General features: G+C 38.4%; 1 protein-coding gene across 1 annotated transcript in view; it reads right to left on the reverse strand.

Annotated features, from left to right (window-relative positions):
• Positions 1-236: 236 nt before the first annotated feature.
• The window catches only part of KIF13A (kinesin family member 13A), a 287,512-nt gene continuing 272,069 nt past the window's right edge, over positions 237-15,679 (reverse strand). The window contains 6 exon segments of the mRNA XM_042782437.1: positions 237-272; positions 274-1,071; positions 8,664-8,768; positions 9,303-9,454; positions 11,403-11,508; positions 12,808-12,855. Coding sequence (XP_042638371.1) covers positions 237-272; positions 274-1,071; positions 8,664-8,768; positions 9,303-9,454; positions 11,403-11,508; positions 12,808-12,855 — 1,245 coding nt within the window.

Below are 15,679 nucleotides of genomic sequence, written 5' to 3' on the forward strand. Positions count from 1 at the left end.
AACATCTGCGTGAGTCTTTCCTAATAACTTAGTGGGGTGGACACCCTGCAAGGGGGGTGCTTTGGTGGTGTAGTGCCTAAGGCATCTGTTAACCAGAAGGCTGGCAGTTCAAACCCACCAGCCACTCCTCAGAAGGAAGACTGCTCAATCTACTTCCATAGAGATACTGTCTCAGAAACCCAAGGAGGGGTCGGTAGTAGTCAGAATCAACTTGACAGCAGTGAGTTTTTTGTTTATCAACAGCACAGAATCCAAAAGGCTGCCTCTGGAGTTCCTTACCTGGTCACTGTCTGATGCAGAACACAGCTGGCCAGGGTCTTGCAGCCCATCTGAGACACTCTTACTGTCAGTTTTATTTGGTAGGTTCCGCCTCCTCAAAAGTTCTCCAGTGGAAGAATCCGTCAAACCGTCAAAATTGTTCCCATCGGACACACCCATAAACTCTGTGAAAGAATGATCCTCCAGGATGTTTGTGGTGTGTTCTATGGTCACCTCCCTGGGGGAGAATTCCCTGGCCGGTGGGCCATTTTTGCTGGGGTAGGCATCTAGTTCTGAACATGAGCCAGTCCTACACAGTATTTTGGAGTTTTTCTCAGGGATGTTTTGGGATGATGGGTTCCCTTTGGCTAAGGCACTGCTTTCCTTGAGTGGCACCATGTTTAACTTATCCTTTACCAAACCTCTTTCTGGTTCTGTCAACTCTTTGTTTGAGGATGGTCTGTACTCATGTACAAGTGATAGTCCAGAATGCTCATGGGTGTCTGCATCCTTCATTTGAATGGCCAGCTGATCTGAGCTGTCACTGGACGGGACCACCATGTCAGACAGAGTGGCGTTGGAGGCACTGTGGGAAAAGTAGCCACTGGTAATACTGCTGGTGGTAGGGCTACGGGATACTTCTTTCTCCAAGACCCGTGAGTTTGTCAAATCTACTTTAGAAGAAAACCACTCCCTGTTCTCCAAGCTGGCATTGTAAACACTGAAGTCAGCAAACTCCACAGGTACATAAGGCTGTGAGCTTATCAGCTTCCTGTTAATAGCTTCCAGCTCATTTTCTTCCTCCTCCGAATCCTACAGAAAAGAAGCAAAAGTCAATCATTGGTTCCATAGAGCAACTATATTGTTGAGGCAAATTTGAAATACTTTCCTACTGAAGGCATTCACATTCACATTTTTAGTGTTTATTTTCTTTCTGAGTTTTGTCAAATGTTACTTATTGTGTTACACAGCAACCTGTGGGCACATACCCATTATCACCTAATATTAAGAAGATTTATTTCTTCTGTGTTTACTCCACGTTAATTAGAAAACTGTCCTTCCCAGGTTTAAGGGAATGGATGAAACTGAAAGTGCAGTGGACTTTTCATTAGTTACTCATGATTAGTCTTCAGTTGTAGTGTTTTCCTTTTTGTCTTAAATGAGCAAAAGAACAGCCAGAAGCAGAGAGGACCTGCTTTCTAATTGTTCTTAAAATCTTCACACTGGGAAGCAAAGTGCAGGATTTAGTGAAGAGTTTCTGAGCCATGTTATGGTGGATAAGGGGAGTGAAATAAAGACTTCAGCAGCAAAAGGACAAACAGCACAGTTTCAACACCCACAGTTAGTATTGTGCTAAGGCTGCAAAATACAAACAGGAGTGATAACTATAGTTTTCTAGGGTTTTAAGGATTTGGCTAGAAGGCAAGGAAGACAGAAAAGAGGCTTAAATGAAAATCTCCTTGCTCATCATATAGATTAGTGAACATGTGAATGTGGATGTCATCAACTGTCCAATCTCTCCCCATATGAATGATTTTTTAAAAAATATATTTGGTAGAAGAAATTATTAAACATGTGTATTTTATGTTCAAATAAAGGTTAATGATATTACTATCTAGTCATTTCTGATAACCTCACAAACAGCTGATGATGTTCCAAATATTCATTTTCTCTTTTAAAATATGACTTTCATTCAACATATATTTATCAAGCACCCACTATGTGCCAGCCACTGTGCTAAGCACACGGAATACCAATGATGAGCAAAATAGGCAAGGAACCAGACCTCAGAGAGTTAAGACATTAGGTCCTTAGTCTTAGAATAATCCTGGACACACTGCTTGGATGGTAGAAATTTCACTCAAACTAGTTGTTGTTGATGTTGTTGTTGTGTGCCATCAAGTCGGACCCGACTCATAGCGACCCCTCCTTGGGTTTCCGAGGCAGTATCACTATGGAAGTAGATTGCCCCATCTTCATTCCGAGGAGTGGCTGGTGGGTTTGCACCGCCAGCCTTCTGGTTAGCAGTCAAGTGCCTTAGCCACTATGCTACCAGAGCTCCTATCTCCTAACAAACTAGAGCTAGAAACCACAAAACAAGAGTTAAGCTCTTTTCATTGGTCATTTTTAAGAAGTTAATTAAAATATCCATACAGGTATTTATATAACAATTAGGAGAGAGTACAGACCTGGAACCAAAACATCAGCCTTACTAATTTAAGGTTACATTTCAAACTTAAAAAAAGAGAGTGTGTGTGTGGTAGTTAAGGTTGTGTGTCAACTTGGCTGGGCCTGGTTGAGTGGCTGGGCAGCTGGTGGTAGTTATTCCCCATGATGAGATGGCAATCAACTTCATGGTGGGATCTACCATAAGCAGCTGTGTAGCTGCTTTAGGGATGTGGTCTGCTTCCCATATATAAGAAGCAGCTCTCTCTAGCTTGTGGCACGCTTCAATCCTGCATGTAGCCAAGTTTTTGTTCAGCAGCCTGACATGCTCTGCTGATCTTGGGACTTTTAATGGACTTGAATTAATGGCCTGCCGTGTGGTTTGGTAATATCAGGACTGTGCCTCGTTACTTGTCGACCTTGGGTTTGTCAGTCTCAGCAGCCAGCAACTGAGTGAAGAAAAGCCTCCAGCTTCAGTGGGGTGGGAGCAGGAGGCAGAGCTGAAACCCAAGGTTGAGGGGGTTTCACCCAGCCCCTAGAGCCTGGCACTTTGAACTCAGACTTAAAGCCTCCAAATTGTAAGGATAAACTCCTGTTTGTTAAAGCCATCCCATTTGTGGTATATTCCTGTCAGAGTAGCACTAGGTAACCAGAAGAGAGAGAGAGAGAGAGACACCCAGGCAGAAAGTGATACTGATAGAGAGACTGATCAGTCCACGCATGTGGCAGATGGTTGTTCACAAATAAACATAAATTTCATCTTGAATTTTATAGCAATATTTTTTGCATTTCATAAGATGCTAAACACTTTCAAAAATAGTTTGGTTCAGTCTTCAGTGCTTCTTAGTTTTTAAAATAACTTGAATATGAATTATTAAAAAGCATCAGTAGTCTTAATTCCTTTGGTTATTAGCCAAAGTTAAATTCTCAAATGTCAGTGATAAGTTTACTGAAAATAGCAAAACAAAATTTTTGGCAATACGAATCTCATTTCATTTTTAGCTGCATTCTAAATGAAGCAGTACTATTAAAAAGGGAAGGAGCCCTGGTGTTGCAGTAGTTAAGCACTCAGCTGCCAACTGAAAGGTTGGCAGTTCAAACTCACCAGCCACTTTGTGAGGAAAAATGTTGTAGTCTGAGTCTGTAAAGATAACAGCCTTGGAAACCCTATGGGGCAGCTCTGCTCAGTCCTAGATGGGACACCATGAGTTGGAATCAACTCAATGGCAGTGGGTTTGGTTTTTGGTTGGGTCATATTTAGACTCAAAATTGAATTTCAAGTATTTGTGTCTTTTATATTTCCTTTTGATTGAAGCCAATAAAGAAATACAGTTCTCCAAGTCCAAGAATACTTGATGCAATTAGTTAGTAAGAAGTTGTTTTGCAAGGAAAATAAAATTTCAAGATGAGAATTAGTAATTGGGGCCCTTTTTTTTATGCCTTAAGTTCTTTCTTCTAAAGACTGAGGAAAGGCAAGTTATCCTAAAATACAACATTGCTGAAGGAGATAATCAATCATGAGTTTATCAAGTAAGAAAAGGCTTAATAAGTGTGTGTTTATCACACTCACAAAGATCAAAAATTATTCTTAAGGAATCAGAATGACCATAGTAAAATAGTTCAAATAGGGAAAAATACAGTAAGGTACTTAAAACCCATCACCACTGAGTTGATTCCAACTCATACTGACCCTATAGAACAGACCAGAAATGCCCATAGAGTTTCCAAGGCTGTAGTCTTTATGGAAGCAGACTGCCACATTTTTCTCCCATGGGGCTACTGGTGACTTCAAACTGCTGACCTTTAGGTTAATGGCTGAGTGCTCAACCACTGCACCATCAGGGCTCCTCACTAATGCACTTCTTGATGTTGTTGTTATGTGCCGTCGAGTCGGAGCCGACTCATAGTGACCCCTCCTTGGGTTTCCGAGGTGGTATCACTATGGAAGTAGATTGCCCAACTTTCCTTCCAAGGAGTGGCTGTTGGGTTTGAACCACCAGCCTTCTGGTTAGCATCCAAGTGCCTTAGGCACTATCCCACCAGAGCTCCTATAATGCACTTAGGAAGGGGGAATAAATAACCTGAAGAAAAACACTAAAGGAAAAGGGACAACTTATTCCAGAAAAAGGAAATTTGAGTAGAGATTAAAGATTTTCAAACATTTAAAAGGAGACTTTAAGTTTATCAGTTTATTGCCTTCAAGGAGAAAAGGCAAGACTTAATGGGGCTTAAACTGCAAGTAGAGGGAGTTTCATTAGACACATAAATAATATTTCTGGTATAAAAGTCAATCACTATATCTTAATGAAGACTAAACTAAGCACCTTTCTACAATTCCTAAAGACAGAAATAAAGAATTAAGACTCTACCTAAAAGTGGAGATTGGAGTCAAGTTCTTAAGCTTCACTATAGCTAGAGTCTTCATGATTTGATTTTTGCAATTTAACTTGTGCAGCTGATCTTTACCTACAGACGAAACACCTTGATTTTAAAAAGGGATCAAAAGTCACATTAAAGCAGGGACTCTTTGGCAAGGAGTTTCACTTTATTTCCACTCCCACCATAATCACGTCTGTCCTGTCCATCAGAGAGATGGTCTGTTTTCAGGACTGTGTTACCAAGGACTACTGGTAGTTCTGTCCATGGTACTTAGGAGTAGGTGGCACATCATTTGAAAGGCACAGCAGCAGGATCTACTGGAAACTTGGGCTCTCTATGGAAGTAGCTGGAGTGACTGGAGTCAGCCCAGTTCTGTTGAGGGATGGGGCTCCCTGTTCTTATACTCTCATTACTTGTGTGACCTTGGGCAATTCACTCAACACTTCTAGACATTTCTACTTCTATAAAATGAGAGGAATGAACTATACAAGACTTAAGAGAGAAGTAACGTGGATAGTGGGAGAAATGACAGGCTTTTTCTCTGCTACTCTGTGTCATGACTTAAAAAGTTAGACTCCAGAGTATATTGTTGCTACATTCACTTTATCTTATTTATGTAACACATAAAGTACATTTCTATATCTTCCCTAGTAGATCAGACAACAAATTCTTAAATTATTAATCAAACACAGTATTTACCGTGAAATTACATTGCATGTGAAATTTTATTTACATATTTTAGGTGAGATTATAGGGTTACTCTAGTAATTAGATAGGTATAAAAAAGATAACAGGAACAATGTCTTGATATTCTCAAAAATGACTTCAAACTCCTTTGCTCACACTGGACCACTAATTCACCCTCTGATCTTTTAAGAGTAGAAAGGAAAGTGAATTAGGAACAAAGGAAGAAAACAGTTTATAGTTATTTATAAGAAGGGAAATAAAGTTTCCCAAAGAGAAACTAGAACCTCAGGTCAAGCAAGCAGTGTACCTAAAATCTACCAAAATATCCTGGAAAAGCTATTTGAAATAAACAGTCTAGTAGCCTCAGAGAGCCAGTGCACTCAGTGAGCCAGTTTATTCTAAGGAGAATAGGGGCCAGTGTCACAAGTAAGACCCCGCCAAGGAACATGGCACCATCGAGCCCTACTTAGTGCACTTTGTGCTATGTTTGGTCACATAGTCTCCCTGCTGCTTAAGATATCCTGGGTCAAGAGAATTTGGTTCCATTAAAAGGAAAGTAAATACATAACTACAAGACAAATTCTATGAACTGTGAAACTATCTGCTGGCCAGCCCCAGAAGGATCACCCAGCAGTTATCGTGATGCTCTTTGTCTTATACGAAAATGTATTTTTAAAATTGGTTTAAATTTAGTGCCTGTGCACTATGGTCATAGGCATCATGTGAGGAGGCAGATCCAACCAGCCACAGAGCCAGAGAATCTAGAGGGGAAACAAATCAGCCACAAATTGGCCTTCTTTAGCCCAGGCTGCTGCCCTTATAACCTAAGCAGATGGATCAAGGAAACAACTGAGCCACCCATTAAGATTCAGAGAGATTAGTGAGTAGCGACTGGGACCTTAAAAGCTAGGAAGCTGCCATCTAGATGCAACAACAGGTCTCTCCTCATCAAGAAGAAAGAAGAAAACCAAAATTAATGGAAACAATCAGTCCTAGCGACTGGTACACCATCCGATCTGCAACCTATACAACCATGAGACCAGAAGAACTAGATGGTGCCCAGCTACCACTGCCATCCACTTGGAAGGGATGTAGGAGATCCTGCATAAAGAGGGAGAACAATGTGGTACAAAACTCAAAATCATTTGGAGGCAAAAAAAAAAAAAAAAAAAGAAGGTGGGGACCAGGTTTGCTGGTCCAATAGAGCCTGGTGTAACCACTGAGACTATGGCCCCTAGCTGCCCTTCAGGTCTGGAATTGAACCCACAACTGTGGTTTCCAGCCAAACAAAGTACAGGCATGTGAGTTAAACATTTACCTCAAGTAGACACACGCCCTGGAGAGAATAATCATGGGAGAAGGAAGGGCTGCTTATGCACAGGGAGATAGTTCAGGGTGCAGAAGAGTATGAAGGGATGGACACTGGGAGGAGGTAACTATGGGGAGGAAGTGGGAGGGGAGCTGCTGCATTGTAAATTTTGGTCAATGACATGAGACAAAGTATATGTGAACTGCTGTATGAAAAGTGAATTTACTCTGTAAATCTTCACCCAAATCCTAATTAAAAAAAAAAAAAAAAAAAAAGATTCAGAGAGATTAAAGGACAGCTGTTGATATGCTCACTCTTCTCCACAGAGAACTAGGATGAGAGCTTTGAGATACAGGGATAGCAAGAGCTGGGAAATGCTGGTTTTCCTCTTTTCCTCAGTGTGCACTAGGAATGAGAAGGTCATTTGTAAAGATCCACTAGCACTCCAAGCATGCAAGTGAGTGGCCAACTGCACATCCGGATTAGGTTCCAGTTAGTTTCACACACTGTGCATTAGCAGCATGTTTTGGAACTGATAAAGGATCTCACACTAATGAGCCTTTGGAATGAATGTAGCATGGTGGAATTGGGGACACGAGACTTCCCACCCTCTGCCCAACACAGCAGAGCCAATGCAGACGTAAACACCCAGCAGCTCAACTTGCTTCAAGCTGGCTTTACTTTTCCAAAGCCTAGGAAGTGACATGAAAGTGACAGCTGAGAGACACAATTGTTGTTGTTGTTATTTGCCATCGAGTCGGCCCGACTCATAGCGACCCCTCCTTGGGTTTCCGAGGCAGTATCACTACGGAAGTAGGATTGCCCAACCTTCCTTCCGAGGAGTGGCTGGTGGGTTTGAACCGCCAGCCTTCTGGTTAGCAGTCAAGTGCCTTAGAGAATTCTTTCTAGGCTTGAGAATATGCAGATTTTTTAAAAAGTTGAAAATGTGGTCTCATGTATAATCTAAAGAGTACGGTATACAGTGTTTTAAAAACAATTTCTCAAATCTGTAATATGAAAAACAAGTGCTGGGGAATGAGGTTTAGCAGGCAGAGTTTCAACCTATCTGTGGTGAACTATACATAAGACAACCCAAAAGCAAGACCAACACCAAGAAGGTTGCAATCTGTTTTGCCAGCTAGTTACAAAAGGCTGCCTGAGATGGTGGTGGAATATTTTGGAAAAGGATAGCAATAGGGTGGCACAACATGAAAAATATCATCAGTGTCCCTGAGCTGTAAATGTGGAAGTTGTTATGGTGGTGAATATCTTGTTGTGTATGTTTTCAGCACAATGAAAGTTGAGGGGGGGGAAGAAAAAAGGCTGCCTGAGGTACAGAGATGGTGATGCTGGGTGATGATGGATAGGAGTATGGCTACCAACTATGGAAGAATCTTGGCAACAGCATCAAGCAACATAAAAAAGCTTTCAAACAGACTACAGCTAAATGCATCATTACTTACTGCAAGTAAATTCAACTCCTCTAGGTAGATTAACTTCAGAATCTGGGCAATATGTGTAGGCACATTAGAAAGGTTCAATATTAGTTAAAGTGGTATCTCTGCTACAATTTCTTAAAGACCAGAATCATTGAAAGTGCCTTTCCCCCCTTTTTCTAATAAACTAGAATAAACACTTAAAAAGAATCACAGTTCAGGGTCATGCACATGCAAAATTTCTTTAATTAATTAATTAATTAACTCATTCATGAACTAATGTGAATTTTTTAAATTTCACATATATTTTGTAAAAAGCAAATACCCAATACACATCTTCATTTCTTTAAAAGTACTTGGATGATTGTCTGTGAAAGGGCTTTAAACCCACCACCAGGCAATATGACAGAAACGGTTCCACAACTTACAATCTTCTTCTCACGTTTGCTATTGTGTTCTACTGGCATGCTGCTGCCATTGCTTCCTGAGGGTACAATGCAGCCAGGGTTATGTGCCTGAGATGGAGGCATGCTCTGCAAAGGTTAAGACACACAGACGCATCACACACAAAAGACGATGACAGTGAAAATACATATTAAGTACATGCACGTTAGAAAAGCAATGCAAACACATTTATTACAGGTGAGTCGTGTAGTAACCAATTTTGCAGACTGGAGTTAACCACTATACTATCTGACAAGACTACATGAGCTTTAGTAGCAAAAAACACCACTGGCTTCATCAAATAAAAAAAATAAAAGCCTTTTAATATTTCCCAAACGTCGAAGAAACAGCTCTTTCTCTTTCTCCATGAAAGATAAAAGTACCTTGAAAAAGCCATACACACAAAGATATAAAACCACAATCATGACCAAAAAAAAAAAAAAAAAATTCCACCACACCCTTGTGTGCTTAAGAAAGAGGCATTCCAGAACAGGATTCATAGAGTGATAACCCATATATTTCCACGTGCATCATCTAATTCGTTAGTTTATACAAATTGCTACTTCTCCACAGGAGACACTGGGCCTATCTGTTCTCATACTACAGACAAGTCAAGCATTTACCTCTTGGCTTAGAAGAGGCCTTGTTTCAAGAGCTGTCCTTTTCTTATGCTCCTCTTTTACAGGCATTAGGGGTTTGAAAAACTTTGGCGGTTGAGGAGAGAATGCTTTAAAAGGGCTGACCATTAAGGCATGAGGATTCTCTGATGTGCAACCTGGGGAAGAAAAAAATTATGAGTTTGCAGGCATTGAGCACTGGAAGCAGAGGCTCAAAGCAAAACGATAACCTTGCCACAGGAATATAACAAAGATTTTAGGATGTTAATATTGGACTACACATTCAACCAGATGCAGAAAAGAATAGAGGTAAGTCTGGGTATGTACTCTAAAAAGTTGAAAATAGGGACCGAAACAGGGAATGAACAGATGAAACTGTTCATTGTAGCACTATTCACAAGAGCCAGGAGAGAAACAACCCAAGTGTCCATCAATAGAGGAATGGATAAACAAAATGTGGTCTATTCATACAATGGAATATTATTCAGCTATAAAAAGCACTGAAGTTCCAATACATGTTATAGCATGGATGAAATCTTGGAAACATTATGCTGAGTGAAATAAGTCAGACTTAAAAGGGCAAATAGTATATGATCTCACTTACATGAAATATCTAGAGTAGGCAAACGCACCGAAATAGAAAGATTGGTTTTCAGGGGTTGATGAGGAGAGTGGGAAGTTATTGCTGAAGAGGTATAGAGTTTGTTTGAAGTGAAAAAAACATTTTGGAAACAAATAGTGGTGACAGTTTCAAAACACTGTGAGTGTGATTAATGCCATTGGATTATAAACTTGAGATGGTTAAAATGGCAAATTATATGCTGTGTATAATTTACTGCAATTTTAAAAATCAAAGAATAGAGATAAACCTACAAAGCCAGAAAATGTTACAAAAAGGTTGGTCAACCTTGGGGGTGGGGGAAGCAGAAACCAAAATTTCCACCCTCTTGTCAAGACACAAGGAGCCCTGATGGTGCAGTGCTTAAGCACATGGCTGCTAATGGAAAGTTTGGCAGTTTAAACCTGCCAGCCACAATGTGGGAGAAAGATGTGGCAGTCTGCTTCTGTAAAGATTATAGAAAACGCATGGAGCCATTGTATTCTGTCCTGTAAGATCGCTATGAGTCAGAATCGACTTGACAGCCATGGATTTGGTTTTTTGGTTTTCAAGATATAACTCAAGTGCCACTTACCAGACCACACTGATTTTCTATTTCTCTGAATTCTCAGAGCCTTTATTATCTTATCTGTACATGTATTGTGGTAATTAATTATTTCATATCTTACTTTTTATATAATCCACAGTTACATTTTAAGATCTAGGATGGCACTCTTTTGTATCTTTTACAACACATAGCATAGCAGAGGTTTGAATAAATATTATACAAGTTTTCTTACAAGTCTTTCTTTACCTCAAGCCAAGTGGCTCTATATGACTAAGGAAGGACAATTCTTCTTTCTTGCTTTAAATAATTTCTTACTTTTTTTGGCTTCTCTTCCCCATTTTATATTTTCTTCCCAATTCATTGATACAATGGCACTTAGTAGGTAAAATATGAGGTGTAAGGTAACAAAGCTAAATGATATATTCAAAGAAAACTGTTCTTTCAAGGCAATGGGAGACTATATATTTAGGCAGTGATGTTAGCACTGATTAATTTCTGGTATCATTGTTGAAACTGCTTTAGGAACAAGTGATGTGTTCACCTAAATAAATAAATAAATAATCCTTTAGTTTGAGTAAAAGCCATGACAGAGGTGATATTCTTTGGGTTAAAGAATGAAGTCTAACCATAATGTTGTAAGAATTGTTTGTGTCTCAAAACTGACTTCAAACTCATGAAATGATATATGAAAAATGATTTGAAAATTCTAAAGTGTTACATAAAAGACCTACTATTGATATTTGGATATACATTAGAAAAAAGCAAGAAACCAAGAAAGAGAACATAATGTGTTCTGTTCAAGAAAACAGTTTTGGATCATTAAGCTAATTAGAATTGCAGCTTCATATGTTATATATCACCCATGAAAGAAAGACTGTTTTGCTATTCATCTCCTAAGTAAGTATAAAGAAATAACATTGAAAAACAACTTCACCACTACCTTCTTTACTCCTTCGAGGTGAATCCCTGGGTAAAGTTCCATAACAGGCTACATCTTGATAACTGGAGCTGTAGTCAGACACGTCTAACTGGTTCTCAGACCAACCCTACAAGGTAAAAATATGGGTTAACTGTAATTAAGTCCCTCTAAAATGAGAAAAGATTAGAGTTTCTTCTATTTTTTTAACAAAGGCGTGTGTCCTACTTTATTTTTACTGTGAAATATTTCAAACACAAAGAAAAATACTGTATTTTTATGCAAATAGCATGAGTTATGTTTCTTCTCAAACCATGTAACCCCAAAACACATTAGTTTCCTATATGCGCTGTGTGTGATGTGTATGCACATTATTTACATGGGTATGTTATTTGCAGGAAAAACACGATACTAAATTAATAAAACAAACACTATCCTACTCAATGTATAAATAAATGTTAGTATTTTATTGTATTTGCTTAAGATTTAATAAAATCCTCTTTTGGACCTCGACATGGTTCCAGTCATCTCATTCCATCCCCAGATGCAACTACTTTAATGAATTTGGTATATATCTAGGGTGACTAAATAACTTAAAGACCAAATCAAAACACTGTAGAGAATGAAATAGTTCTCTTAAAATTTTGTCCATGTCTCAGGCATAAGCTAGGAGTGTCTCAGGTAGTGTGGTTATACTCTGTATCTGAGATTTAAACAAGTATAAAGTACTGGTGTAGTAACGCTTATTTCAACTTCTGAGGAGTTGACTGCCTCTAAGGATTAGATTTGACACTTCTTAAGGACATAATCTGCATTTACACCTTTTGAATTACCCATAGCCCTTAGCATAGTAATTTAGATACAATTTGTGTTCAAGAAATATTAGCTGAATAAGATGATGTTGCAAACTGCCTTTAATTTTAAATCCCTAAATTTATCCATCTGAAATAATTTTGATTTTACTAGAGTGGATGCAATACCTCATTCAGTTGTTTGAATCAGACTCATAAAGACAGATATTTATTTAACTATGTGTGTATAAGGGAGCTCTAGTGGCATCGTGCCGAAGGCATCTGACTGCTAACCAGAAGGCTGGTGGTTCAAACCTATCAGCCACTCCTTGGAAGGAAGACTGGGCAATCTACTTCCGTTGAGATACTGCCTTGAAAACCCAAGGAGAGGTCACTATGAGTCAGGATTGACTGACAGCAGTGAGTTTTAATTTGTGTACAGAACGCTAAGGAACACGGTAACACTTAGACTGAAGAGAATTTCACATCAAGTATTTTAACTTGAAAAATGAAGATGTAGAAAGAATGCTTTGCCTAAGATTAATATGGTAAATCCAGAGATTTTTAAACTATCAAGATCCCCTGACTTTCCAGGCTTAGATTGTGCCAGGGTCCTAGCCATGCTCCCATGGACAAACCTTATCATCTTCGTCAAAGCCAGAAAGATCTGGTCGACTGGAAGAGACCTATAAGAGAGGAATGATTTTCATCAATGTGGTTTATTCCTTTAATGTAAATATTTTTTCAAAAGAAATATGTCACAGATACAGTTGAAGCTTCTCTGGCCTTCTCTTCACTGTCTTTCTTTCTTAAGGGTAGCAATAATGGCTACCCTGAATTTAGGGTATATCATCCCCATACATGTTTTATGTAATTACATGTGTATATATCTCTGGTCGCATAATGCCTAAGGCATTTGACTGCTAAGCAGAAGGCTGGCGGTTCAAACCCACCAGCCACTCCTCAGAAGGAAGGTTGGAAAATCTATTTCCATAGTGATACCACCTCAGAAACCCAAGGAGGGGTCGCTATGAGTTGGGTCCAACTCGATGGCATATAACAACAATAACATATCCATAAGCAATATAGAGCATTATTTCGCATGTTTTTATACTTCATATAAGTGATATCTTACTACATACTTCAACAGTTCAGTGATTTATTTCTTACCTTCTCCTATTGACACACATCTAGACTACTTCTATTTTTTTTCTATTACAAATTATGTACAAAAAAAAATTCTTGTTACTACTTCTAAGTACCACTCTAACTGCATCTGGCAAACATTGAGATGTTATTGTTTTTAGTAATTAATTCTAGTACCTTCTGTACAGCAATGGAATATCTACAGTGTATTATCTAAGAAAAGGAAGGACAAGGTATATGCACCTTCAACCCTGTTCTTCCATAAGGATCTTAAGATAAGCTTTTCAGGCTCTACACAAAACTCTTGGGAATTTATAAATCAATTTAAGGAGAAGTAACAATAATTTTATACCATGTGTTCCTATCAATGAACACAGTCTATTTTTCTTACGAGTTCAGGCCTTATAGCTATGCTCAGGTTTTCTACATCTTTTTGGTTCAGTTTTTGCAGGATATTTCCATTTTGTTTAAGCTTATACATTTATTGGCATAATATCATTCATGGTTTGTTCTTACGATGCCTAAACTTCTGCTCTATCCGCAGTAATATGCTCCCCCTTCTTTTTCTCAATAATATTTGTATTTCTTTCATATTTTCCTTTCCTCCCCAAATCAATCTTAACTAGAGAACAGTCTATTTTACCACTTTTTTTTTTAATTAACAATCTGCTTTAGCTTTGTCAAACCTATTATTTCATGAACCTCTGTATTAGGCTTTAGTGTTACCTTCTTCCTTTGAATGTATTAGACTTCTACTCTAGTACTTATTATTTCCTTCCTTGTTCAAATTTATTACAATTTTGTTTTTCTAACTTTAAAGTTTTTAATCCATAAATATTTCTCCATGGAACTCCAAAAAATAAAGAACTCTTTTTAAAACCTGTAACCACAATACCATTTATCACATCTTAAAAATTAAGTGATTCCTGAATAGTAGCAAATATGTAGTCAGTGTTCAAATGATTTATAAACATTTTTATAGTTAATTTATATGGACTAGGATCAAAAAAGCTTATACAAGGCAATTGGTTGATATATTATTTATCTTCTTTGATTTACAATTTTCCCTTAAAGTTTAATGAAAAACAAACAATAAGCTAGGTTATTTGTCCTATAAAATGTCCTACAGTCTGAATTTTGCTAATTGAATCCCTATGGTGTTATGTAGGAGCTCTAGTAGCATAGTGCCTAAACCACTTGACTGCTAACCAGAAAGCTCGTGATTGAAACACACCAGCCACTCCTTGGAAGGAAGTTTAGACAATCTACTTCCATAGTGATACTGCCTCAGAAACCCAAGGAGGGGTCGCTATAAGTCGGGTCCAACTTGACGGCACATAACAACAACAACAACAACATGGTGTTAATGTAACAGTTTTTTCTGTCCCTTATAAATACCAGGAGTTAGAGCTAAAGACTTGATCAGATCCAGGTTCAAGTTTTTTTTTTTTTTTACTAGAATACTGCATTAAAAAAAAAAAAAAAAAAAAAAAAACTGCCATCTAGTTGATCTGACTCATAGTGACCCTCCATTGGGTTTCTGAGACAGTAAATCTTTATGGAAGTAGACTGCACCACCATCCTTCCCATGAGCAGTTGGTGGGTTTGAACCAGCAACTTTCTAGTTAGCAATCAAATGCCTTAGGGACTATGCCACCAGAGCTCCTTATAGAATACTTAATAGGTGGCATGCATGCATTCACTCATTTATTTATTTACAGGTGTCTACTTTCTAGCAAATGAGTTCTGGTAACGTAGTGGTTAAGGCATTAGGCTGCCAGATCAAAAGTCTGTAGCTTGAACTCACCAACCACTCTGCAGAAGAAAGATGGAACAGTCTGCTTCGGTAAAGATTTATAGCTTTGGAAACAATGGGGGTCACTATGAGTTGGAATTGCCTCGATGGCAGCGAGTTTGGTTTTTTTGACTTTCTAGCAAACAGTACCCCCTCTTCTCTCCTCCTATCCCTGGTAACCATCAAAGAACATTGCTTTTTGCATGTAGTACTTTTTTTTTTAATAGCTTTTTATTTTGATTTGGGTGAAAATTTAGAGAAAATTGGTTTTCTATTCAACAATTCATACACATTTCTATTGAGACACTGACTGCAATCCCAACAATGTAGCAGCACTCTTTCCACTTTCTCCCTGTGTTTACCATTTCCCTGCATCCTTCTTACCTATCCCTTCTGACCTTCTGAGTTTTATCCTGGAGAAAATGCTGTCCTTTTGATCTCATATGATTGATTGTTTTAAGGAGTACATATCTCCTTGGGATTGAAAGTTGAGTCACAGGGGTGAGTTTAGTTCTAGATTTGAAGAGTATCTAAGGGCCATACATTTAAAAAAAAAAAAAAAAAAAAAA

This window comes from Orycteropus afer, unplaced genomic scaffold (genome assembly GCF_000298275.1).
Source record: "Orycteropus afer afer isolate SDZICR_OR568_19922 unplaced genomic scaffold, OryAfe1.0 scaffold00012, whole genome shotgun sequence".
In the NCBI taxonomy this organism is placed as follows: domain Eukaryota; kingdom Metazoa; phylum Chordata; class Mammalia; order Tubulidentata; family Orycteropodidae; genus Orycteropus; species Orycteropus afer.